This window comes from Pseudochaenichthys georgianus, chromosome 11 (genome assembly GCF_902827115.2).
Source record: "Pseudochaenichthys georgianus chromosome 11, fPseGeo1.2, whole genome shotgun sequence".
In the NCBI taxonomy this organism is placed as follows: domain Eukaryota; kingdom Metazoa; phylum Chordata; class Actinopteri; order Perciformes; family Channichthyidae; genus Pseudochaenichthys; species Pseudochaenichthys georgianus.
The window spans coordinates 14,961,063-14,987,006 of NC_047513.1; the positions used below are offsets into that span (position 1 = coordinate 14,961,063).

General features: G+C 41.9%; 3 protein-coding genes and 1 long non-coding RNA gene across 9 annotated transcripts; 1 reads left to right on the forward strand and 3 right to left on the reverse strand.

The window, feature by feature from the left end:
- On the forward strand, positions 1–2,308 carry LOC139434769 (uncharacterized). The gene is made up of 3 exons (XR_011644074.1): positions 1–805; positions 1,355–1,442; positions 1,935–2,308. It is a non-coding gene; the product is annotated as an uncharacterized lncRNA (long non-coding RNA).
- A 382-nt stretch (positions 2,309–2,690) lies between these two features.
- Positions 2,691–8,067, reverse strand: dnajc8 (DnaJ (Hsp40) homolog, subfamily C, member 8). Its single transcript, XM_034095211.2, has 10 exons — positions 7,825–8,067; positions 7,433–7,511; positions 6,482–6,583; positions 5,390–5,446; positions 5,204–5,270; positions 4,207–4,301; positions 4,013–4,084; positions 3,724–3,815; positions 3,500–3,575; positions 2,691–3,143 (listed from the first exon to the last, which is right to left on the reverse strand). Exons 2-10 carry the CDS (start codon positions 7,502–7,504, stop codon positions 3,021–3,023), a joined length of 756 nt encoding a protein of 251 aa, XP_033951102.1. The 5' UTR covers positions 7,505–7,511; positions 7,825–8,067; the 3' UTR covers positions 2,691–3,020.
- A 7,484-nt stretch (positions 8,068–15,551) lies between these two features.
- LOC117454970 (heterogeneous nuclear ribonucleoprotein R) lies at positions 15,552–23,547 on the reverse strand. 6 transcript variants are annotated; one of them, XR_004553043.2, is made up of 14 exons: positions 23,304–23,547; positions 22,584–22,744; positions 22,348–22,466; positions 22,145–22,252; positions 21,910–22,023; positions 21,564–21,740; positions 21,227–21,362; positions 20,902–21,107; positions 20,668–20,817; positions 20,466–20,587; positions 19,490–20,028; positions 17,572–17,632; positions 16,551–16,607; positions 15,552–16,030 (listed from the first exon to the last, which is right to left on the reverse strand). XR_004553043.2 is itself a non-coding variant. In XM_034094284.2 (13 exons), the coding sequence occupies exons 2-12, from the start codon at positions 22,738–22,740 to the stop codon at positions 17,598–17,600; spliced, it is 1,863 nt and encodes a 620-aa protein (XP_033950175.1). In that variant the 5' UTR covers positions 22,741–22,744; positions 23,304–23,547; the 3' UTR covers positions 15,552–16,607; positions 17,582–17,597. The 6 variants fall into 6 exon arrangements, 4 of the variants coding, with proteins under 4 accessions (XP_033950175.1, XP_033950174.1, XP_033950173.1 ...); XR_004553042.2 differs by having other exon boundaries at positions 16,551–17,632; XM_034094284.2 differs by having other exon boundaries at positions 15,552–16,607; positions 17,582–17,632.
- Positions 23,548–23,710: 163 nt separating this feature from the next.
- On the reverse strand, positions 23,711–25,460 carry LOC117454971 (ATPase inhibitor A, mitochondrial-like). The gene is made up of 3 exons (XM_034094285.2): positions 25,280–25,460; positions 24,343–24,452; positions 23,711–24,241 (listed from the first exon to the last, which is right to left on the reverse strand). Exons 1-3 carry the CDS (start codon positions 25,349–25,351, stop codon positions 24,100–24,102), a joined length of 324 nt encoding a protein of 107 aa, XP_033950176.1. The 5' UTR covers positions 25,352–25,460; the 3' UTR covers positions 23,711–24,099.
- Between the last annotated feature and the right edge of the window lie 484 nt (positions 25,461–25,944).

Here is a 25,944-nt window from a genome sequence, read left to right on the forward strand (position 1 = left end):
AACAGCATATACAAACTAAAATACTGCATGTGGGTGCACACTTACATTCTCTGTTTTACTGTTACATAAATCCAATGAATGAAAGATAAAATTAGCTTCATTATATCTCAGTGATTAAGTGAATAATAAAGTTTCTATCGGGTCACTATCAGCATGTCACTCATTATTTTCAGGGAGGGGGCGGGGCTTGGAGGAACGGAGAGGAGACGGTGATCGCGGAAGCTTTTTTCCTCCTGCCTTCACAAACTTTACACACGTATATATCATCTGAAAATTGCTAGAGGACATTCATACTCTGCAATCCAAGACTTAATTAAATCCACCAAAAACCTGACATGATTGTAACGCGATTATTTTTGAAAAACATAAATCCCTGTCTGTGTCTCTGAGCCGCAGCAACACGGAGTGATTCAGAGCGGGTCCTTCTGCTGTGGGTTCTGGACTGGTGTTCTTGTGTTGGTGGATAAAGCAGACTGCTCCGTGTTCGGTGTTGCTGTGCCGCTGTCACGTATGTTCCCTGATCTCTGCGTCACCGACCGATTTGATATTAAAGTGACAGAAAAAACGTTATAGTAAAGCCGCGGCCGGAAAATCAGGAAGCAACGTTACTACTCTATAACCGATTATCTTCCGTCACTGCATCGAGACCGAATCGTCCACGTCCGCATCGCAATGCATCGTAGAAACGATTATTTTCAACACCCCTAATAAGTACACACACTGAGGTAGTGGAAGCAACGAGAGTACTCTACAGCTTTAACATATCCTACCATCAGCTGATTGTGTCTACAGGAGATACCTGCAGGTGACTAATGTTGATTATTTAATACAAAGTATATTGTGTTAAAAAAGACAGATCTACTGTGTAGAACAGTAATGTATTCAGCAGAAGACCTCTTACAAGACAGAATATGTATTTCCATTGAAATACTTTGGTGTAGCCAATCTTCGTTAAGCTTTTTTCTAACAGTTATTGTCTTTTTAAGAGAATGAATAATCTGTGAAAATGTATGGATATGTATTGAACAGAACCCTACTTCGTGAATTAATTAGACGATTATGTCTTGACTTGTTGCTGTTACTACAAGAGGAGCTGAAGAGGGAGAGGTAGGGGAACACGTCACTAGTTCTCAAACAGGCCATCTCTTATATCCTGTATGAGTTATTTATCCCAAAATTGTGTTCATTGATTTCTGAAAGTGTAGTGACTCATTCAGAATTTTAGTTTCTGATGGGGTTTGTTATCCAGCTTGGCTACACAAACATGGTTTAATGAGGATAAGGCTGTTCCTCACATGAGTAAACTGCTCGCCCCTGTGCTGTTCCTAATGTGGCTCTGTGCTGTTTGCCAAAGGAAACAACAGCAGGCCAAACTTGCCAAGAAGAACGCACAGAGGACGGTCAGGAGAACTCAATTCAGGAGCCACCACTGCCTCCCAAGGGTAGGTGAACAAAACAAATCAAAAATATATTAGTTTGTCAAGGCTGACTTTGCCATTTTAATTTTTTGTAAGTAATTTTTCATGCAGAATTGGCAGTTTTCCCGCGCTCAAATGTTGACATTTCTTGTTTTAACTTTTAACTACTGAATATCTTTGGGTTTTGGATTGACACAAGACATTTAAATTGTTATGTTGCTATTTGCACACTTATATATGTAGCCTATATACTATCCTTTATTTACATTTTTAAGTAGTAAGTTGGTCTGTGGTAGTGTATTCAAACTGTATATTTGTGTATTGGGTACTCTATGGCTATCTCTTTCTACTCTTGATGTACATTACCTACCAAGTACCCCTAATCTAATCTAATCTGGGATGGACATTTTAGGGTCAAAGGGCAATATTTTCTGACATTTAATAGAACAATAAGTGTTGGTTGCAGCCCTAGTTGTCAGTATACGTCTAACAGTCTCCACCCTCTCCCACCTGCAGCAGACCAAGTCCCCCAGGAAGCCGGCCTCGGTGAAGGATGACTCGTTCTTCGGAGCGTTTCAGGGCCTCAGTCTGGACGAGCTGCTGGTGAGCAGCCGGTCCTCTGCTGCTGCGGGGGATCAGTGTAAAGTCATGTCACACCTGACTGCACGACAATCAAATGGTCCTCAAGAGACTGAAAGGACAGACAGCTCACGGAGGAAAGGCAGAGGCTCGCACCTTAACCCAGGAAGAGGGGATAAGGCCAATATATTCGTCTGTCTTTGTTTCTTTCAGTTGATATTAATTGTTCATGATGGTTGTTTAGCATTGAACTCTGTAGCCACTTGTGAAAATGGAATATGTTGATATTGAGTAAATTTCTGACACTTTGACCTTGAATGACTACCATTTTACTGATCTGGTGTTCTCACTCCTGGACTGTTTTTTTTGGTGGAATCATTTAAAATACAAAAGCAGAAACTAAAGGGGATTTTATTCAATATAAATATAAAAGTATGTGCAGCAGACACCAGTCAGATACCTTTATTGACAGCATCTTAATGAATATCTTAAGACATTGCGGACAACTGAACATATTTCTGTCAAGTTTCCAGATCATATTCTGTTCTGCTTTGATCCAACAGCATGTTTTAAGGTTGGTGTGAATCCAGTCAGTATTTTGGCTTAGTAAAGTGTCCAACAAGTACCTCAAAACTTGTTTTTTTAATACCTTTTTGTTGGTGCATATTTGAGACTCATCTTCGTAGCACGCTGTAATGTAGGCTTGTTAGGACCAAGCTTTATTTAGTAAAAAAGAAAAAGGACAACAACAATGACAGAGCACATTTTTCTCATCAGTGACAGAAGTGGAAGATACATCGTTTTCTCTTTCATGAGGCAGGTATGATCTCCGGGTCCAGATCACAAATATGTACATTAGAAAACCAAGTACAAAACTATGTTTGTCAGGGTCGGATGAGGGAATTGTTGTACGAAGTATCCGAGAGAAGACTTCACAGTTGACTGCAGACGACGAGGTGATGACACAGAACTAGGGTTTTTAGAACAGAGGATGTTAATCTAATAAAGTCCCATTTTTCAGCATCATTCCCTCTGTTCCATCTTGACTTTAGGGGGCTTGAGGAAGGACCTGGGCTTTTTCTCCTTGCTCTTCTTTCCTTTAGCCTGGAAGGTCCTCCAACTGTCCACACGCCCATCTCTTGTTTCCTGAAAATGTGTTACAGAAATAATCATTAAAAAAAAAAAAGGGAGAAATGTGTGTCATAAAACAAGATGAGTTAAGCATCTCATAAAATGTAATTAAAAGTCATAGTATGTCCTAAAGATCACGTATTAATAATATAAAAGGCTTAAGTCACAAATAAGAAGTTCAGAAAAACTTTGAATAACTTTTTCTGTCAATACAACACACACTGGATAATTTGTTGCTGCAGTTGACAACATTTACCATTAACTCCGATAAGGCATCCACATAAAAAAGTGGGTGAACATTTTCCTTTGAATGCCAAAAGCAGCCGTGGTTCTATTTATAAGAGAGTGACCGCATTGTTGGAGGAACTCACCTCAAAGTTTTTCTGCCATTCTCGGTCCCGCTTTGCTTTGTCTGCCACCTCGATTTCTTCCTCTCTTGCCCTTTTTCTGGTGAATTGAGAGAAAGAGGTAATGACAATCTGTGTTAGAAAGTCCGTGATAACATTTAGAATCAAAATGATTTACATTAAAAAGAGGTTTAGGTAGGATACCGTTAAAAAAGAAAAAGGGGTTATAAACATAGTGTGTGATTTACCTTTCGTGCATGTCCTTTGCTTCCCTTTCCTTCCTCTTGATTTCGAGCTCTGCAAACAGCTTCATGGTCTGTTTGTACACGGCTTGCTTGAACTGTAGAAAGACAAGTAAACTTATATTTGGTAACATTACAAATATACGCTATTTCAACTTTGTGAAAATCCTATTAGTTTGAATTAAGTAATTCACTAATAGACTAATAGACAGAGAGTGCATGTAATCACAATGACTCCATTTCATTTTTATGACAGCTATATTGTATGCAAGATATATTTGTAACTTTCACTTACCACTTCAGGGTTGTCCTCCTCCATATCCAACGACTTCCCGTCCTTCTTCAGCTGTTTCTTTTTCTCCTTTACCTGTTGGGAGCACAGGGTGGCAGGGAAAATGTCACCAAACAAATAAAGACCAGGAGAGCTGAGTAACATGCAGGCAAAATGCCTTGAGTGTTTGAACAGTAAGAGATGTGTTGAAAACTCACATGATGCTCCACATATTCCTGTCCTGCGTGGATCACGTCCAACGCTCTCTTCCTCTGGTCTGGTTCCAGGAGGAGCTTGTACGCCTTGTCAACGGCTAAGATGAGAAACATTTATCAATTTAAATTACAGCCAATTTAGAGCATATTCATTCCCCTGAGGTCTGTGACGTGTATTCACCTACATACATTTTTAGTCAAAATAGTTATTATAACATTATTAAAAATACAGGATTGTATTCTACTGGAAATACTTTATTTTTGCATTCTGTTTTATCTCCATTGAATTTACACATATATAGTTGACTTTTTCCTGCTTATTCCTACTTGCACCATTATATAGTTTGCGATATTTTGTCTTTTTTCGTTCTCAGGTCAGAAATCCTTTATTAGTCCCACAGCGGGGAAATGTACATTGTTACAGCAAAAGTGGCATGCAATAATACCGAATAAGCTAACATTAATATATAGAAGTACTTATGTCTTAAAGGTGGGGTTGGTAATTTTGGAGAAACCAGCTCGAGTGCGCTAGAATTTGAAAATACACGACCGGAAAAAGTCTGCCACTTCCTAAGAGCCCCTCCTCCAACACACACGAACGTGCACATGACCAATGAGGGCACGAGATAAGTTTGTGCACAGATGGAAGGCTGACAGGCAGGTAGGCCATCCAGTTATTTAAAAGAAGTTAGCCGGGCCGGGTAAAATGATTGGTCATGCTTTTGGCAGCGCTACGGCTTCCACAGATGAACTTTTTTTAATGTATTTATTGTCAAAGCATTTAATATATTTATTGCTATCGGGATGTTAAGAGCATTCCATGGAATACAACAAAAAGTGTTTCTGAAAGAAATTACATACCCCACCTTTAAGTATGTTGCATTGTTGGAGGAGCCGACGACTAAACATTTGTATTGCCAACAACTACCCTGTAGCTTCTGTGCATGTGACAGATAAAGCCTCTGAATTTACAAAACATACAGGGTGGTAAAGATTTGACCTTCAAAGGCTTTCTGCGATCTGTCTTGTTCATCCTGATTTTTGTCTGGATGGACCAAGATGGATAACTGCAGATTAAAGAGAGCAAATATTAGAAAAGTAGTTACAAAAAACATCATGGCACCACATCCACAGCTAGTCACAGTGGAGAGCGCTGACAATTTTTTTTGTTTTGTTGTATTCTTACCGCCCGAAATCTTTTCTTCAATTGATCATCTGTTGCCTCAGGATCAATTTGGAGCACCTGAGCATGAGGTGAACATTGGTAAGTTTATATCACATCGAGATCTTAACCAAAGTGTCAACACAAGAGGAATATTTCTGCTGTGATCATATTGTTAAGACAGTAATTGGTGGCTCATTCTGATGAGGGCTTGACGACAGCAGATTTTTCAGCCTATTGAGATAATAAAATTCACCCAAAAGTTTAACACATGGGGTCATTTTTCTGATTCTTTTGGGAGGGGGGAATAATAAAAAAAAAACTATAAAGTAGGGAGTAAGATTTTATGTCACAGATTGGATTTGTATTACATTGATTAGAAATGGCTAGTCATTAAGTAAAGAAAAAAGGACATTTTTATACATTTCAAGATCTGATTCCCCAAAATGTTATTGTGATGGAAACTTCTGAAGCAATGGATTCAGGACTCAGAGAGACACGAGGAGAGCTGGAGCTTTGATGGCAAACACTGACGGTTTATTTGGAGTTACGACTGGAGAATTGACAAGACGGGTGGTGTGTCACGAGTTGACACAGCGGTTGCCAAACCAACTCTGAAGAACTCTTCTGCAGCTCGAGGCTTTAACTAGTTCGGAGTGTAAAAAATCAACATTCTTCATCAGCGAGACTAAACAAATATGGACCCTGAATCTAACTAGAAAGAATGTGCACCAGGGAACCTACGTCCCTGAACAGTAAACTACCTCATGGCAGCTTGTGCTCTGTCATAGAGTGGCAACAACAATGCGCCCAAGCTGCTCCTCCTTAAGAGAGATAGCAGCAATACCCAAGGCCGTAGACCTATGCCACGGGAAAGGAGACAGAAGAAAGAGAAAACGATGAACTGTGTCGAAGGTTGAATACCTAAGCAAATGATTCCCTAACAGTTATGTTATTAGAAATCAACACTTGAGTTGACTAGCGATTTAATCAGATATATGTTAATGTCTCATAACTTGATGATTGGCAGTTAACGTTTTTATATATTTAAATGTATTAACCATTAAACTAATCAAAACAAACCTCAGCAACATACTTCATTGGTGGTGTACTCACCTCAAAGGGATTGAGATTGAAGTAGGAAGAGCCAGGTCTGAGCAGTCTGTCAATCTGCTGCTTGTTGGTCAGCACAGAGTCTCTCTTCTCAATCTGCTTCACCTGTAAAAAGAAAAACACATTATGATCATGAACAATTCCTTCACAAACAAAGTAGCAGTTTGTAAAAAGAAAAGGAAACTGTATGGTGGTTTAATGCTGAAAGATATCCAAGTTTGCTCTGCGTTTCAAAATGTTAATGGGAAACCTCTCCCTCTTGAATCCATTTTCTACATTATTTTTAATCCTGGTCTATATTTTTATTCTATTGGCTTATTCTTAATATGTTGTTGTGATTTTTGCCTTTACATTGCCAACTTCTTGTTTTATCTCTATGTTAAACTCTTTTGGATACATGCTTGTAAGAAAGATGCAATATAAATAAAGATTAGTTCGAAGTCGAACTGCAGCGTCCATCGGAAGCTGCACTTTCTGGGGATGTTCTGAGTATTTTTCTCTTCTGGGGGGTTCTGTGATCACAGCCAGCATGCAGGACTGTTAGTGGTGGACAGGAGGATCCTCTGCAGCTTTTTTGGGAGCCTGACCTCATTCATTTGATATGATGTTACTGGTCAAAACGTGTTTACACTGCACTGCGATTGATAAAGCTGCTAGATAGTAGGCTAACAGCAACTGCATTGAGGATAATTATAGTTATCCAAATGTGATAAAGATTAAGTGACTTGTGGTAGTTCAAAAAATGGAAAAAATAAGCATGAGGGGGGTGTCCTGAACACCAGAAAGAAAACACCTCTGTGAATATTATCGTTAGCTTCTCATCGTTAGCTTGTGTTCATGTCTGAGGCCTGTTAGCTAATAAACACGAGAGCTTTTGAGTAGCCGGCTTCAGCCGATGAAGAGACAACGAGCAACACTTTCAAAAAACACAAAGTCTCATTAGCTTTATCATACCTCCGTGTAAAAGTTTTGAAATAATTCATCCGACACATTCGTGGTAGAAGACTCTCCTCCGGCGGCCGCCATCTTCCCCCTGGCTTATGTGACGTAGAGGAACCACGTGACCATGCAGTTTATTTACAGCAAGTCGTTCAAAGTTTATCTGCTTTCGACAACAACAATAAATGTACGTCAATAATAATGAATTAAATTATATAAATTGAAAGGATATGGTTATTTTAGAATGCATATTAAAAAACAACTTATATAATAGCGCTGCTTATTTCGAAACTGCTTTTTTCCCTATTATTAATAACCTGTTATTAGCACGGAAAATACAAAACATTTCATTAGTAAAAGGACACGTGGTCTTAATTTATTTAATAAATAAATAGATATATCCTTGCCTTATTTTGAAAATGCAGGTACTTCCGCTTTGACTCAAGCAAATATATCCGTGGGTGTTTCTCAATGTCGAGGACGCTTGCTTGGTAGCACATGTACCTCCGAGTCACTTGCTTCAGAAACGAGGCAAGAATCCTTCCTAGCCTCGGAAAATTAAGAGGCTTGTTTGAGACGCGTTGCGGCTCGCCTCGAAAGTAGACGAGAATAGCCGATCGCAGCTGCCTGGGGGAGGTCTCAAAAAGCTCGCCTGAAGTCGGACAGCTCGGAGTCGGCTTCGTCTTCTTCTCTCGGTTTTTTGGCGGATTGCAAACAACTTTAAGGTGCATACCGCCACCTCCGGAGTCGGCTTGACTCGGTTTGTATTTATAAAGAATGCACACATGTGTTTAATCGTTAATGTCAGATATGTACTAAGTAAATACATTTGTTCCTGCTCAAGATTAGATTCAACTTTATTGTTATTGCACATATTACAGGTACTGAGACAACGAAATGCAGTTTAGCTTCTAACCAGGTGCAACAAGCAGTAAAGTGAAAAGTAATCTACACGACAGAATAAAATATAGAATGAATTGAATGATGAATAAACAGTGAGGGGTATGAATACACTAGATATCAGCCTGTGAGCAGTATGAACAGTGTGTATGAATATGCTAAGATATATAAAGTATGAAAACGGTAAGCAGTGCAAGTATAGTATAACATATATGGATAATGATGATAAACATTGTGGAACAATGATGAAAAATGGGAATGGATGTGGCGACGTAAAACTGACACAAAACAACAACAAACTTTTGCTGAGCCAATTGGAGAGTTTCATCACCAGCACGTGGTAAAAACCACCAATGAGCGCTCAGCTCGAGATACCAGCGAGTCGTTTCCCATCAAGCATTTCGCTTCCGCAGCCCGTGGAGAGGAACTGCGCCGCCTCGCCGCGCCTCGCTCTCAAGGCTGCGGGCGTCTTTGTCCCGCGAGATTTCAACGTCTCATGTAGGCGAGCCTCCAGAGCAAGTCGGACGAAATAGGCTTGTTTGAGACAAGCGAGCCCTGCTCAATTTCGATCAACGTCTTCCTCGTGCGTTGCATGATGGTTAGTCATAGCTTTCTAGTTGCGTATTTTTCATAGTCTTATATTTCAACAGTTTTAAGACAAACTGTGACTTTTTTGACATGGAAATGATTTTTTAAGATTGACAAACATCATATGTGTAATTCGTGGCACAATTCAAACGGGATCAAAAGATAATCTTTCTCTCCCCATTGACTTCAATACATAATTTTTCAGAAATAAGGTCCCATGGGGCGGAAGTAGATGGGCGTGACTTCGCCACTCTCTGGTGGAGCAGGTGTGCGTCATATGCGAGGCCCCGCCTTAAATGGAGCGCGATTTCCGCCAAAGATTTGGAAACTGTGCACATGTGCAGCCTCGAAATTTCTCGCTACGAACTCGAAGTACGCCGGCCTCGGTAGAATTTAAAGTATGCTGGACATTGGAACAGTCCTTCAGCGGCACTCGATGACGTAGCATCCTTGAAATATTGGCTTGGAAGCCAGTATCCTCAAGATTGAGAAACGGCCCGTGTGTCAAATTGGGGAAATGCAGGATAATCAGTGTTATTGTGTGCAATATGACAACACTTGAAAAATTACCCAATGACATTTAACAAAGGTATCTCGACTCCTTCACCTTTTTTTGTTTAGATTCACTTGAGACCATTCAACAGAGCCTTGCATTGGTTCTCTATCGCAGGGGTTCCCAACCTTTATTGTGCCAAGGACCGGCATACATTAAAAAGAAAATCGCGGACCGGTTGTCAATTTGAACTGATTTTAATATTTACTCACCACCAGCAGGCAACAGAGGCTAATTGTATGTATCAGCCTGAACAAATACTAGAACCATATGCATCCAAAACATATTAATGTTTAAAAAAGAACCGGTGACGTTATTCAGTTTTTAAACCAAACGGGAAAACAGATAAATCAACGTTTTGGTTTTGTTTGTATGATTTACGGATAATCATGGGAAAACAAGGAGAAGGCGCATTATGAAGGAGGGGTGTGTGTGTGTGTGTGTGTGTGTGTGTGTGTGTGACTGGCATTTGTTTTCAGAAGATATTATGATAGTGACGTTCGTTCCGGTGCACGTCCGAAAGCATTTAGCACTACATTGTAGTGCCGAGAGATATGGAGTCAGAGGCGGTGCATCGAAGGTACAAAAGGGAACTTTAATCACAAGCTGCAAAGGACATGTTGTCGGGTCGCAGCCCGGGTCGACAAGAGAGAGAAGCCAGGAGGGCACACAACATATATAGACAACACCTAACATGTCCGTGTGGAAACAAAACCCCAACTGTAGTTCCATGTGTGAATTATGATCCCCAGTGTATTAATGAGTGGTCACCACACAAGCCCCCCCAGAATTCAAACATGGCAAAAAAAAAAAAAAAAATATATATCCCCACGTCCGTGGAGGAAACATCACAAGGGCAGAGGAGGGTGGGGCCGCAGGTGAGGACCGGGCCATGGAACGGGCCACGAAAGGGGGCCGCAGGAGAGGGCAGGGGCCCTAACGAGGGCGAGGGCACCCACACCGAGGGCGGGCCGTCGTAAGGGGGCCGCACTAGGTGTTGCGGAGAACCCAGCAGGAAAGAGGGCAACCCGGCCGCAGGCAGACGCACAACGGCGGCGGGCATGAAGTCCTCAGCAGGCGTCGAGGTATCCCCGGAAGAGAGGGCAACCCGGCCGCAGGCAGACGCACAACGGCGGCGGGCATGAAGTCCTCGGCAGGCGTCGAGGTATCCCCGGAAGAGAGGGCAACCCGGCCGCAGGCAGACGCACAACGGCGGCGGGCATGAAGTCCTCGGCAGGCGTCGAGGTATCCCCGGAAGAGAGGAGCAGTCCCCCCGGGAGGAAGGAGCACAACCCGGCCGCAGGCAGACGTGCCGCGGCGGCGGGCATGAAGTCCTCAGCAGGTGCTGAGGCATCACCGGGAAGCAGGAGAGGCCAGACAGGGTCCCGGAGCGCGCCACCCATGGGCGACGTCCGGAACTGTCGAGGCGAGAGGGGGTCCAGGAGTGTGCCACCCATGCGTCGATGAACGTGAGTGGCGTCTGGATATCCCCGGAAGGCAGGAGAGGCCAAACAGGCTCCGGAGCGCGCCACCCACGGGCCGATGGCAGCATGGGCGACGTCCAAAACCGTTGAGGCGAGACGGGGTCCAGGAGTGCACCACCCAAGCGTCGATGACACCGTGAGTGGCGTCTGGAACCGCCGTCGAGGTGGTGAAAAAAATGAGAGTGTCCACATGAGGTCAACCGGCTGGTCGAACCTCCTCTCCGGCACCGAAAAAAAAATTGTTAACAGTCAGATGTCAACATGTCGTTAGTTGCTAGCCGTTAGCTGCTAGCCGTCGTTAGCCGTTAGCTGTTGTTGCTAGCCGTTAGCTGCCACTGCTAGTTGTCGTTAGCTGTTAGCCGTTGTTAGCTGTTAGCTGTCGTCGGTAGCTGCTAGCCGTTATCCCCTCGTGGTTAGCCGCTAGTCGCCGTCAGCTAGCGCAGCCAGGACGTGCAGCCGCACGCCCCGAAGAAACAAGCCCACGAGGTAGCAATGGGGTTGCTGGTCGACCCAGCAGGTCGTGCATCGTCCCCCCGTTGGATAGAAAGCCGATGCGGGAACGGCGAGCAAAGTCTCCAGCCTTCTGCGGAGCGCGCACAGAGCCTCAGTCCGCGTGCCGGTGGCAGCCACGGACGTCTCCAATCAAACCCCGGCATTTCGAGAAAGGAACTCGAGTTCCTTTTGCCGTGTTCGGCTCCGTCCCGGAAACTTCTCAAGACGTATCAGGGTCACCAGTGTAGTGCCGAGAGATATGGAGTCAGAGGCGGTGCATCGAAGGTACAAAAGGGAACTTTAATCACAAGCTGCAAAGGACATGTTGTCGGGTCGCAGCCCGGGTCGACAAGAGAGAGAAGCCAGGAGGGCACACAACATATATAGACAACACCTAACATGTCCGTGTGGAAACAAAACCCCAACTGTAGTTCCATGTGTGAATTATGATCCCCAGTGTATTAATGAGTGGTCACCACAACATCGAGATTAAGATTAAACTAATTTATTTTGGGAACACCCGCATATAGGCTACCTATGGAGTTAGCCAGATGTGTGTAAATTACTGTTCATGGTCATTTGAAAACAAATGCCGGTGTCAGACAGACACGAACACGCAGAGCACACACACAAGAGGCTTCTCAATACTCAAATTTCCCCTCCTCGACTCCTCGACTCCTCGGTCCTCCGGTAGTGACCCGGAAATGAATTTCAGCGCGCCATTTTGAAGGACGTCTCATTTCTCTAAATGCACACCGAGGATCGAGCGTCGAGGAGGCTCTCTGGAGGAGCTATAACCGAGGATACACTGATGGTTCCTCCACGGCTCCTCCGCGGATGCATTTCCGGGAATGGTGGAGGCGTGACGCACGGCCGGACTTATCTCAGCCAATGACAGCTCTGCATGCATCCCCTGGATATTATTTTAGAAACTGCTCTCATCGCAACGCGATGTTTACAGTGAGAACAGCTGTGAGGTCCTGCAGAAAGCAGAGCAGTGTGTAAAATATATATCACTCAGTATAACAGGCCTACTCTCTTTATTTGCTTTAGTTTAGTAGATATCTACAAACAAAGAGTCGATATTTTTCTAAAACCATTTAGTGCTTCACATAATAAAATACACAACGGCTGTAGCCTGATTATGCTTTAGGAGCTGTAGGTGTGTGTGGTACAGTGTGTAGGTGTGTGTGTGGTAGGTTACAGTGTGTAGGTGCGTGTTGTACAGTGTGTCGGTGTGTGTTGTACAGTGCGCAGATGCGGCGGACAGACAGGTCTCAGTTGGTTTGGTGTCCTCTGCTTACTTTTAATACTTGCAAATACAACTTTTGGCCTGTAATTTCAATTCCCCATTTCAGCGACCAGAGAGGGGGGGGGGGGATATATCCAGTCTCTGATTGTGTTACGTTATTATGAGAGTGCTCTCATACTTTAAATTGCATATATTTATATAAATATATTTGTGTGTGTGTGTGTCCCCGCATCTGTAGCCTGGTATTGCCTCATTATACCGCACTCTCAATGCATTCAAAGTAAATATGTGGGGGAACAATGTTCAGCTGATCTAACAGAGATTATAAAATATGACAAAACACTCCAGCTGATGCAGCTGTTGCCACGTAATAATGAACGGACGTCGCTTTAATATGACCGCTCAGAGGAGAGGAGTTCTCATTTATTTAAACGTCTGCTGCTTCCCCTCCTCTCTCCTCGGTCCTCCGCTCGCATCTCCTGTGGGCGGGTCTAAGTATCGAGGAGGGGAGTCGAGGAGGGGACATTTGAGTATTGAGAAGCCTCTACACACACCCCCACCATGCGCCTTGGTAACTGGACATCTCCTTCATAAAACTAATAAAAGGGGGAGTAATCGGGCAGTTTGATGTGTGTAGAGGTGTGTGTGGTTAACACGTAGCCAGGGGCGGTTCTAGGGGGGGCCAGTGCCCCCCTAACACTGACCTCTGACCCCCCTAACAATGATTTTTTTTTTTTTAAATGTATATTTTCTGGTACTCGGTTTGCCAAAAACCGCAGGATTTTGTTGCTGTAATGTGAGATTGTGCAGACACCCTTATGTAAAGTAGAGATGTAACTGGTCATTGCCTTTATTTTTATATAAATATGGTGTTAGTGCTAACATTGCACTATAACTTAAGCTGAAGCTAACAGTAATAACTATAAGATCTATCTGAAATAAATAAGTGTACTGAAACAAATACCAATAACTGTATTGCATTGTTTTCTTATGCGCAATTACTTCATACTGTCTAGTTCTCTTTTTCGTCCTGCATTTATTGTGCCCCCCTCAGAAAATAACTGGCCCCCCAGTCAAATTGGTCTACAACCGCCACTGCACGTAGCAGCCTGCAGTCACTAAGCTGTTCTGATGAAGGTAAACACAGCGAAGGCGGTGCGTAAAAAGGCACAGCTCTTGGCGCGCTGGTGCTGCACTTCTCAGAGGCGGAGTATACGTCCCGCTGCCTCCTGATGCTGCAGCCATTTCATGAAGTGAAGGAGGTTTTCCTTCTATAAAACAGCTGCGGGCAGCAGATACCGCGAGAGTCCCGGACATGAATTCATAGATCAAGGCAGACTGGTTTACTCTCCTGTTTTGCCAATCCGGTGCTTAAACAAATAGCTCTACACCCCTGGCCGACATGTCCTTAAAACGAAGTCCGAGTTTGAAATATATCTCAAATAATGTATGCACTGCCATTTCCCCAGATAAACATAACAGTCTGAAATTAAACAGTCGTCTCCTGTGCGCTCCTCTTCCTACTTGGCGTACCGGTAACTTTCTCATGCGCACGAGAGGCTGAGACCAGGCTGATCCGTCGAATCCCTCGGAACATCATAAAAGCCATGGCATTTTTAACAGTTTTCTAGTGAAAGTTTAACCAGGCTACTGGATGAAATAATATGACTGGTATAGGTGCAAAAATTAAACACTTTTTGAAAAAAATATGTTAAAATATTTTTATATATTTATAATTCTGCAAATATTACGATAAACTCACAGCTATTTCACGGCCCGGCAGTAACACCTCCGCGGCCCGGTACCGGTCCGCGGACCGGGGGTTGGGAACCCCTGCTCTATCGCACACATTACACCAAGAACCAGGACAGTATACAGTCCATGGTCGTTACCAGCCTTTACATTTCCTGTAAAGTTACGTGAATGCATCTCGTGAAAATCAGTAATCTACAACTCCTGCATGAGCTCAATTAAAACCCCATATTTAAGAACGATGGACTAAAACGGTTGTACATTTTCTGAATTACGTAATCTATATCATGGTTAAAAACCCTGCTCCTCCACAACGGGTTTGGCATAAACCACCCTACCTTTAATCTCGATTTTGCAGCATAGTGAAAAACTGACAGTGTTCCACCCATTGTGTGTACATGCCCCACGGTTAGACATCCCACTAATATATTCTAATTTCCTGTGTGGAATAGGATAAGCATCACTATAATGCTCTCATTACAGACTTTGTGTCAATGATTCCTAATGTAAACCTTATGGTGGAGCAACGTCCCTCTGCTTTTTCAGTGAATTTACTACTTTAATGCGTTGTTAATAAAGTTGCCTTGCCTTGAATACGATTCATGCAACATTCAATATTATAATTTATTTGTATTTGCACAATAAAAAACAACCATCCGTTTTAAGTGAAAATCAGATATATCTTAAAAAATATGTAATAAATAATTGTTTTAATATAAATAATAAGTTAAACAACTTCACAAAAAGCTAAAAAAAATACTAAAGGCAACTTCTGAACAATATTTCAATTGTTATAAAAAATTAAGAAAAATGACCTACCAACATGGATACCACTTGTTATTGGTTGCTCCTCACTGTTGATGTTAAGCGGAGTGGATAAAGTGCTAGAAGTACAATTTGGGTATAACAATAGAACAGCTCTGAATATCAAATCCAATGACTTTCCATTACCAATTTCTTAAAATTCAAGGACAGAACACGGTATAGCTTGAGACAAGGGTCAAGGTTAATTAACGGCTAGAATGAGAAGTAGCAGGCTCACGGACACAATTAAAAAGAGGTTTGACACCGCACAATAATATGTGTAAGTATAGCGACAAAGACAGAGACATATTTACAGAGTTGATAAAAGTCTTTATTTTGCACATATATAAATTCAAGCATTTTTAATAACCAATGTCTATTTACTAAAACGTTCAAGTTTTACCTCACAAATGTAAAGACTTCCAAGGATCCGTGAGATCTATGACATTACTCAAGACTGCTGTATTACATATATATGTACTATATACATACATATATATATATAAATAGATTTATATGCACTAGTCTTTGATCCAATAAAGACTTGTCATTAACCTGAGGACACCAAGAAGTTGATTTGAGCAATATAAAGACCCCAAGCCAAAACTTAATCCAATACAAGAGTTGATGCTTTAATCCACAATTATTTCTCACCTGTGTCGGCAGCTGACCTGGAAAAAGGGCATTCAGCTCATGTTCCAACGAGTTCTGGCCCCGGTCCAGCCTGCAGTTCATCCTGAGCGCTGTGAAACCATCTGGCTCACAGCGAGCAGTCTCCTGACTCGGCGCTAGAAAAGGACCACACAGAAAAGGACATGTTAACCAACTATGGTTAATCCATTCCTAAGCATCAACATGACCATCACCACCATCAAAACACAGGATAACTCCATTATCTTCAAAATGATGCAATAATAGCTAAAACATCTGAAAAAAAGTATATGCCAGATATGTAACATGAAGCTGGGTCGTATCTTTAAAAAAAGTTACAGAATATATTTGCTCTGGGAAGTAAGATCATAAAAAGGTGAACAATTGTTCCTTTTTGCAAGGATAATTCATTGAATGCATACATTACTTTCTTGTGTACTGTCAATATTTGTATGTTGTTAGGTGCTGCAATGTGTGGTGGCTCTGTGTATATCTGTTTCTGTGTGTTTGGAGGTAAAAATACAAATAACTTTGCCATAATACATTTCAACTTAATAGACAACGAAATCAAACATGCTCCAAAATACTAGTCATTTCAAAGAGGCAGAAATATAGTGCAACTTTCTGAGCATTAGTACAGATAATGAACAATCTTACCAATCCATCCCTTCCATTTGTATGAACCCATTCAGGATGGGGCAGCTCCTTTACTGCCTGGTGACAAGAGGCAACATATAGAGATACAGTTCTGATGTGAGAAACTGTAAAGGAAACTCCAGCATTTGATGGCACTTTAATGCAAAACAAAACGTGTGAAACAATGAGCTTCCTGATGTTACCATGTGCTCCCTTTTTCATCCTTACCTGTGCAATATAAATACTGTGGCCTATCTACTGCCATCTTGTGGAGTTATGATGTACAGACATCTGTTTAGAGGCACGGCCATTGTTCCAACATCAGCCAATTTAATCAGTATTTCATTCGGATCCCCCCTGCTAGTTAAATACATTTAAACAATAGCTTCTAAAGTGTTATCTACATTTTACTCAATGCATTTCCAGCTCAGGAAATGCCCAACAAATGCAGCGTCGGATAAAAAAAACAATGGATCATTATTCGTGCTGGTGTGAAACTGCTGCCTCTAGTGGTGTGGGAAGGGAAACATTCACCACCACCACCCTCCCTTTCAGAGTGTGTGTGTGTGTGTGTGTGTGTGTGTGTGTGTGTGTGTGTGTGTGTGTATGTGTGTGTGTAGACAGCTGAGAAGATTTTGGTGCAGGAAGCCAAGACAAGCAACAGGTGTTTGCAGGGTTTAAGGGTTCACAGCACTTTCCAGATCTTCCGGCTTGTGCAGGACTTTTCATTTTGCCTAAGGGGGAACATATTCACTATGTCTGAAGGAAATACATATTCCTCATGGGTTTAAGCCCCAGAAACATACTGCTAACATTAATTGTAATATTCCCAATGATTCTTCAGTCAACTTTTATGACTTAGGTTCGTCATAGCCTGGAAAATAACAATTGACTCTCCTACTGAATTAACAGAAGCTTGATTCATAGTGCAGTATATTAGTAAGAAAACAATTAAAAGAATAAAGCATAATTACGGCTAGTGTTTCTCCAGTGATTACATTAGCTAGGAGAGGAGACAGTACTCTGTGCAAGGCTAGCTCACCCTCCAGTACCGTTCAGGGGAGTTCCTCATTCTAGCGCTGCGGCTCTCAATGCTTCACCACCTAGGCAGGTTGGAATAAGAGGACAGACACATGAAACAAAATACAATGATACCATGGAACCACAAGGCAGATGCTAAAAACACTTTCTATGGTAAACAAATTAGGTGGTCACTTGTTATGGCAGAAGGCACGTTTTAGAATTGTAACCCTTTGGATGGTCAGATCCTTGGTGTCTTCAAAAAAGGGAGCAGAGATGGTTCAGATGATTAAAAACGAAATTGAGAAAACTCAGCATACACGTACAAATCCATTCAGAGTTAAATATGACGTTCCAGCTGTTGTAAAAGGTGTCAGTATCAGGATCATACCAGAGCAAGTGACATTCCACCATTATTCAAGATTGCCCGTCAGTAACGTTTGTTTGCACAGGTATACAAGGTATACGCTTCAATAAATGTTCACCTGCCATTGGAGCGCGACTAAACTTCATCCCATAATAACATGCACAACATTGTTAAATCTCTGATAATGTTCTGCACATGAAATTGGTTCCTTAGCCGTATCCCAAAAATATGTATTTGGATGGCGCAGAAGAGGTCAAATGGAAAGAAAAAGGACAGTTCTAATTTAACGATTGTTAAGCTCATTTGGCACCCACAATTTTCACAAAGATAAATGTACCTATATGAAGCACTCAGTGTTTTCCTTTTCTTCATGAATGGCAGATAAGTGGATTTAGTGAGGCATACACTATTTACCTGTGCAAACAAACTGTGACGGGTACAATCTTGAGTAACAGCAATAAGTCACATTTGCAGTTGTTGGTATTTCTGTGATATTCTGTAAATAAAATTGAGTGCAGGAAATGACTGTAGTCCGACGTAACATGCACTGAAAATTAAAAAGGGTTAAAATCCTGTTATCATCCTCTTTTCAGTATTTGTATTATTCCTTTGAGGCAAGAAATTTGACTTGGAAAGAAGATCTTCATCCAAATGAGAGAATTGAGGTAAAATCAAATCAAATACTGACAACACTGAATTTGAGTATCTGACAATTGACTGATGCTCAGCTGAGTTTTATTGAAACGGAACAAACGTAAAAGTTATAAATACAAAGAACATCAGAACAAACTGCTAAGGCTCTTAAGGTAAGCCAAACCAAATTCTATTGGGCAAGTTCAAAGAAAACATAGGAAGTTATGGTATCAGTTTAAAAAAAAAAACACAATTTGTCTACCGCTAGAAATGCTAGGCATACATTTTGAACATTACAAAACTTTGATTTCTTCCTTCCTGTGGATTCTTTTCTCCACCATTGCAAAAAATGAAGTATGAAGCTCTAACCATATGCATTTATTTACAAGCAAGTCCCTAAGCAACTATGAGAAACCACAAATAAAGGGAGTACAAGAAGGGAAGGGGGGAAGGGGCATGGACAAAAACTTCCTACAAGGCAATATCATTATTTAATGTCCTCTCAGACTTTTGGGAATCAATGTCCACTTTGTAAATGTTCATTGTTGGCTTTAAATGAATCAGGAACAAAATGTAACGATAAAAGTGTTTCGTGTATTTTTAAAAATGTCCCAATGTAAGAGTAAGAAATGATTCACCACAACGGTTACGTTCACTTCTTCAGCCAAAAGGCTTTCCAGCCAATCACTTCGAGCCAATTCTGGGGTCTGTCCATTTTTTTCTGACATATGTACAGATATTTTTTTTTCATGAGGGGTGAAGAATAAAAAGTCAATCAAAAAATTGTGGCCAATCTCCTGTAATTTTTGTTCCTTTTTATTGTTGTTTTTCTCTTTTTTTGTTGTCACTTTGCCAAATACCTTTGGGTGCATCTACTTCCACTGCTGCCCATAAGAATCCTGTGAAAACTCCATGGTGTCATTACTGTAACCATAGTTACCGGAATAGTCGGCCCCCTGCTGCAGGGGCTGCTGGGCGATGGGCTGGGACCCCCAGTTCTGCTGGTTGTTGGTCTGGCGGCGCTTGGAGTCAGGCTGGTTGAACACATCTGCCTTCCTCTTCCCGCCGACATTCCCCCCGCGGTTTCCTCTGGCCCCGCGTGGCCCGCGGCCTCTCTGCGGCTGGAAAGGGGCTCCCCGCCCCCCGCGGCCACCCCTAGGACCACCGAGGGGGGGTCCCCTTTGGGCATAGCCCCCACGGCCTCGTGCCGGGGGTGCCCCACGAGCTCTAGGTGGAGGAGGCCCCCCCCTGCTAGGACGAGTACCACGGCCTCTCATGCTGTAGACATCTTCATAGCCGTAGTAAGGGTCTTCATAGCCACCGCGGTAGTCATGATAGTCGTAGCCATAGTAGTCATCATAGTAGTCGTCATACCCATAGTAATCAGGGGGATAGGAATAGCCCCCCCGGCCACCGCGACCCCTGCCTCGGCCTGGTGGTGGCATGCGTGGAGGGGGGTAGTAGTAATAGTCATCATACCTGCAGAGGGGAGGACAAGTTAATTTAATGATTCCTTATAAGATAATACACTTATGCCTAAAGCATTTTAAACTGTAAATTAGCCAAGCAACTAACAAAGTTAAGCAGCTAAACTTAACTTTGTTCATATCTCTTTTACTCTTACTTAGTTTAAGTCACTCTCCGACAGAACAGAGCATCGCAGTTTGGCTTTTAGTTTTTTTCGAATTTTGCTGAAACACAGCAGCTAATATTGCTAGAAAGAACAACAAGTCGGCGTACTGCCAAGTGTTTGAATTATGTCTCTGCTCAATACAGAGTGTGTTTGCAAAGCCCAACCCTCTGGGAAAAACAGAGTTCAGCGAAGAGAGAGAAACTACCTCAACAGTAAAATGTGTATTAACTCACATACTGAGCTTTCAGGGAAAACACTGGAGTCCCATGTCTCTGTTACTCACCCAGAATTCCTAGTGGTCTGGCGAGCTGCTTGTCGCTCTTTCCTCTTTTTATCTGGCGGCTTTGCCAGGACGATCTCAATTTCCTCTCCTCCTAGCTCCTTCCCGTTCATCTCATCCATTGCCTAACCAAATAAAACGATAAATTACTGTAACATACATGGCGATAATCAGACATGCAACACAACTTGAATGAAAAACACACCTTTACAGCAGCATCCCTCTCCTCAAAATGGACAAAAGCATAATCTTTCAATTTCTTCACTCGCTCCAGCTTTCCAAACTGAGAGAAGGTCTTTTCAAGAAGCTCTTCAGTCACTGATGTGGCCAGCTTTCTTACAAAGAGCACCTTGACCTATGAAATCAAAAACAAAAGACAGTTTGTTGCCCTGTAGAAAATGCATGTTTGTGTTTTAAAGAGAAAAGATATGGAACCAACCTTGGCCATGACCTCGGCGTCTGGCTCAGCAACAGGGTCGGCCCACTCCACAGTGACCGGGTTCCCCCACACCTTCACTTTGCCGCTCATCAGGCGGCGGCGAGCCTGCGCTGCAGACTTGTGATCTTCGTACTCCAGGAAACAGAAGCCGCGGTTCTTCTTCTTGTCATCCGGCTGGTGGTACAATATGACCTCTTGGAGACCTTCTGTGAGATAGACAATAACATCTCTAACTTCCAAAACAGTTGTCCTGTCTATAATCCTAAATTAATTTATTTTAAAAGAAGTTACTGACAAAAATATCCCTCCTTGCTTTGGGACTGACCTGTAACTTTGCCAAAGTCTTCCAATATACTTTCCCTCGTCTTGTTCTTTGGAATTGATCCGACAAACAGGCGATTGTTTGCAACAGATATACAGACTCCCAAGTACTTGCCAGGGCGGATTTCATGGTTATCACACTGAAAATGAAATCATGTGAAACTCATTATAAATGAACACCAACTTTAAGAATTAGGCCATTTTAAGCTTGTATCCTTTTAAATAATACTCCATATATCAAATACGACTATTTCAAACTGTCTCTAGCATTCCTTTTAAAACTAACTCAGTTGTTATATAATTTGATGCATTTCTTCAAAAGGCTATACCATGCTACTTACAAGCTTCACAGCCTTTTGTGCATCATCCTTATTGCAGTAGGTGATGAAGGCGTAACCCCTGTTCTGACCAGAGAGAGGGTCCATCATTAGCCTAAGGTCCCAGATAGAACCGGCCGACTCAAAGAGAGGCACCAGCTCATCTTCATACAAATCCCTTGGGATTTTCCCAACAAACACCTGAAAAAGAAAGGAGAAACAGGTGGACAAGTGTTAGGATTTGTTCATAAATACATATCATGTTTTGCAGAATTATAAATGGTGCTGTAACACAGATCTAATACAGTTTCCCCCATAAATATGAGACATTGAATGATGAGAGGCTGCTTTAGAGACGTCTCTAATCTACCTCTGTTCCAATCCCTGGTTGTATTCCTTTGAACACATCATCAGGTGGGGGACCTCCGTACTTTCTCTGCCCTGTGGTGACATCCAGGGTGTATCCCGTCCGCTCCAACAGAGTCTGAAAAACAACAACAACAACAAACAACATTAACTGAGCAGCATGACTGCGCAGGAATGTTTGAATGACATTAATTCTAATCCATCTATGCAACAAAGCTCTGCTACAGTAGTTTGTTTACCTTGATTTTCGCCTCATCTGGACCCTTTGTGGATTCCTGTACTTTACTTCCTTGTTTTTCTCTCTGTCTGTAAGTCTTCATGACTCCACAAAGGAAAGCACTTTTATTCTATATAACAAACAGAAAAAAAGTTATTATTTTGTCTACAATAACATGAAACTCCTCACCAAGACAGAAAGGCAGTAATCCATTCAAGTATTTACCTGTACGTGGGACAGGTCGCTCTCTTTGAACTGCTGCAGCACAGTCAGTGCCCCCTCCTCATTGAACTCACGCAGGGCATCAATGGCCCTTTCATCGAGGTCAACATACGCGACCAAGCCTACATTTAAAAAAGCATGTTCAGTCAGTACAAGCTACAGTAGACATCTGCTATACTCCAGCCCAGCTTCTTAATATGACATGTCAAAGCTCTTAGAGACAAACAACTCTCACCCACCTGTCAGGAAAATGTTATCCAAACTTTCAGCAACTTTCTGGGGCAGCCCAGCATCAATGAGCGTCTGGTAGTTGTCTGTGTGTGTTGTTGTCACATCCATGGGCTCTTCTTCCTCCTTAACCGGGGCAGAGCTACCGTTTACCTCAGCGGCAGCCATTATCCTGTAGACGGATAAGATAACCCTTTATTAGTCTCACAGTTGAGACATTTCATAAATAATAAACTGTTATTAAGCAACTTGTTTTCAAACGGATGGATGTTGTGATCTGACTTTGAACCATAAACGTTACTTTATTGATTTAATACAAGGAATTTCTAAAAACCGTAAAATCAGCAAACTATGAATTACATGCATTATAAACACTGTTAGACAAATGAAATGCATGTGAAAAGGAGAAGATATTGCACGGTAACATAACATGGTTACTTAGGAAGACACCGTCCCGCCCCCTTCACATGCAGCCTGCTAGCTACAGAGGTTGACACATTTTATTTTCATATTTACATGCAGTCATACACTGGGCGAACGCTATATATTTACAGTCACATAACATGGGCAGTTTTCAGAGCATAATATATGTTAAATTATAATCTTGAGCCAACAGTGCTAATGTTTAGCGGGCTAGCTAACGAGCTTATGCGAAGGCCTCGGCGTGCAGAAAGACAGTTTTCAGACACATGCTTTGTACAAGGTGCCAACACATAGTTAGCATAACTCACCAGTCTGATTCGGGACGCTAACAATGGCGTGTGTTAAAATGCGGGACGAATAACTTGTCGCACGTAAAAAAAAAATGACAATTATGAAGAATACGTTTGAGTCCAACCCACGAGACAAATTTCCAGACAGCTACGGTCTCGTCGTCGGCTCGCCCGAACAACGCCACCGCTCAGCAACGCTCGCGAGATTTGGTGGGGAAACGCGCAGTGGGGCAGGTGTTCGTTTTGACTACTTTTCATGGCGATTTGCAGCATAGTCCCTTCTTATTATACATGCATGCATAGTCCTCGCCAACTGCAATGTCACAGATGTATTATATCCTTTAGTATCATTCCTGTATCTTGTGAAAAGTATGAAATAATACTTGACACAAATTAGGGAAGAAGATTTCATTCCACACACAAGATTAGAGGCTACAGTTACATCCAATTGAAGTAGCAAAGATATTCAGCACGTAATCGGGCAACAAGGAGACTTAAAAACAAGTGCTTCATCATCAACTACCAAACCACAGAGGATGAACTTTGACTGACACGACTTCAGCCCAATGATATTCTTCATCTGTTTTGTGAAGACCTAAAACAGGTTAAACCTTATTTTCGAATAAACACAGTTGACCCAAAGCTGACATTTTGGAAATAAACAAAGGACATACAAAAGCTTTAATGAAATACAAAAATTAAGTGCTTTATTGGTATTAATTAAGGCAGTTCAAAGTGGACCTGCCTTGGCCAGCAGCAAACCAATCAATAGCAGATATTGATTGACTTTGGAATCAGATGATGATAACTGGCTTTAGTCGTCATGGTTCAGTTTTCTAATTTTGCCCTTGTGGCGGTCAATCTCCCTTTGTAGGCGCTCAATCTCCGTTTTGTGGTGCTCAATCTCCTCTGAATTATGCTTCCTCAGTGCCTCCATCTGCGCCTTCTCCTTTTGCCTGCAGGTTAGAAGTGGCTGGGTTAAAATCATGTGTGAAACCATGGCCACAGGCATGAGCATATTACAATGTGATAACAAATATACCGGCGTCTTTCTCACCTGAAGTAATGCTCCTCTTGTGCTTGTCTCTTTCCAAATGCACCCCCTGCCTCCCTCACAGAGCCTCCTCCACCTCCACCTTTCCCCGCTCCCTTGCCCAACTCTCCAAGCTGGTGGTCAACAGAATTGTATTTGTTAGATATCAAAAATACACATTTAAAGGATCCTCTTGTTTGTAAATCAAATTAGGTTGCTTAAAATATTTGAATAACATATCTAACAAATAACTCAATTAAGGTCTTCCTCCTATTGCTCATTGTGTGAACTGAACTACAATACAATCAATGTCTTTATCTGTAAGGGAAAGATAATAGCCATAAATCAAGAACAACACAATGATTGATAAAACATATTACATAACCCTTTAACAATCTCAGCAAAGGCACAGGCAGTTCATTCTGTTTTTGCAAGACATGGCAAAGCACATTTAATGTATGTTTCTATACTCTCACTGCGAAAGGTGACACACCTGTAACTCCTTGCTCCTTAACCTACTTGCTGTCTATGCAGACGTGTGTATTTTTGGAAAAACCTAAATGTATGCTATGACTGTGTCACAAGATGTGGGGAAAGTACTAAGATGATTTACTCACTGGCAATATCATAAGGAAAAACACAAGTGTTAAGTGGCATCTAATTAAATAGTAACATCAATTTAGTAAAATGTTCTTCCTTCGATTCAAGCCCTGCCAGTTAAACAGGATTGATATATTTCAGAGTTCAAGATTAGCAACATTAAATCGTAGCCATAAGCAACATGCTGCAGTCTTGACTTGAGTCTTGACGACCCGCACAATATAGTTGATCCCTAAATATAACTAAGCAAGTAGCTAGCCTTGCTAACTTAGTCCGAAAACAACTACTCCTGCTGATCTGAGCAAGCTAATGCTAACAGAAAGTCAACATCTGTCACCAGTCCACCGCAGTGTGACAGTACCTGATCAGATGCCATCCGTATCTGAGAGGCGACGCACCTCCGGAGGTCTGCTCTGAGGAGAAATCGTGCCATTTCTTTATATGTAAAACTGCAACAGGGCAGATAAAGAAAACGGGGACACTTGAAGGTGGGAAACGCCTCATAAAGGGGCACCTCTGATACATGTTTGCTTTCTTGCTGCCACCAGGCGGCGAGGGGTAAGAATGCAGAAGGTATGTACAGTGGGCCAGGACCTTTAAATATACAGATGGCCAGGACTAAACTATGCAAGTAGCTCGTATATTTTCTTCGCTTACATAAATGCAGAGGTGGAACAAGTAGGAAGCGGAGCGTCGTGTGTGCAGCCTCGCAGTTGTTGTTGATTTTGAAATATTTCCTGGACATTTGTACTTCTACAAGTAGTAGGCTACGTAGTTAAATGGTTTATGTTTGTGTCTGTTTAAATCGTGTTTATTGTTGTTATTTCCTATAACAACATATATAATTTAACAATATATATATATATATAATATAACAATATAATTTCCTATTGTGTTGTAGACTACAGACACAGTTAATAATAATTGTAATATTCCAGTTATAGACGACATGAATCAAAGATGTGTTGCTGTATTTTAGTGGTAAAAAAATATGCATTCATCATCATAATTATTGTATATATATAT

Excerpts from the sequence above, each read along its gene's own strand:
- dnajc8 (XM_034095211.2), bottom strand. The coding sequence starts at position 7,504 with ATGGCGGCCGCCGGAGGAGAGTCTTCTACCACGAATGTGTCGGATGAA. Across the intron at positions 6,584-7,432 it reads TTCAAAACTTTTACACGGAG|GTGAAGCAGATTGAGAAGAG; the intron begins GTATGATAAAGC and ends TTCTTTTTACAG. Across the intron at positions 3,144-3,499 it reads AATGGCAGAAAAACTTTGAG|GAAACAAGAGATGGGCGTGT; the intron begins GTGAGTTCCTCC and ends ACACATTTTCAG.
- LOC117454970 (XM_034094279.2), bottom strand. The coding sequence starts at position 22,740 with ATGGCTGCCGCTGAGGTAAACGGTAGCTCTGCCCCGGTTAAGGAGGAA. Across the intron at positions 22,253-22,347 it reads GCGACCTGTCCCACGTACAG|AATAAAAGTGCTTTCCTTTG; the intron begins GTAAATACTTGA and ends TTTGTTATATAG. Across the intron at positions 22,024-22,144 it reads CAGATGAGGCGAAAATCAAG|ACTCTGTTGGAGCGGACGGG; the intron begins GTAAACAAACTA and ends GTTGTTTTTCAG.
- LOC117454971 (XM_034094285.2), bottom strand. The coding sequence starts at position 25,351 with ATGGCACGATTTCTCCTCAGAGCAGACCTCCGGAGGTGCGTCGCCTCT. Across the intron at positions 24,453-25,279 it reads TACGGATGGCATCTGATCAG|CTTGGAGAGTTGGGCAAGGG; the intron begins GTACTGTCACAC and ends GTTGACCACCAG. Across the intron at positions 24,242-24,342 it reads CAAGAGGAGCATTACTTCAG|GCAAAAGGAGAAGGCGCAGA; the intron begins GTGAGAAAGACG and ends TCTAACCTGCAG.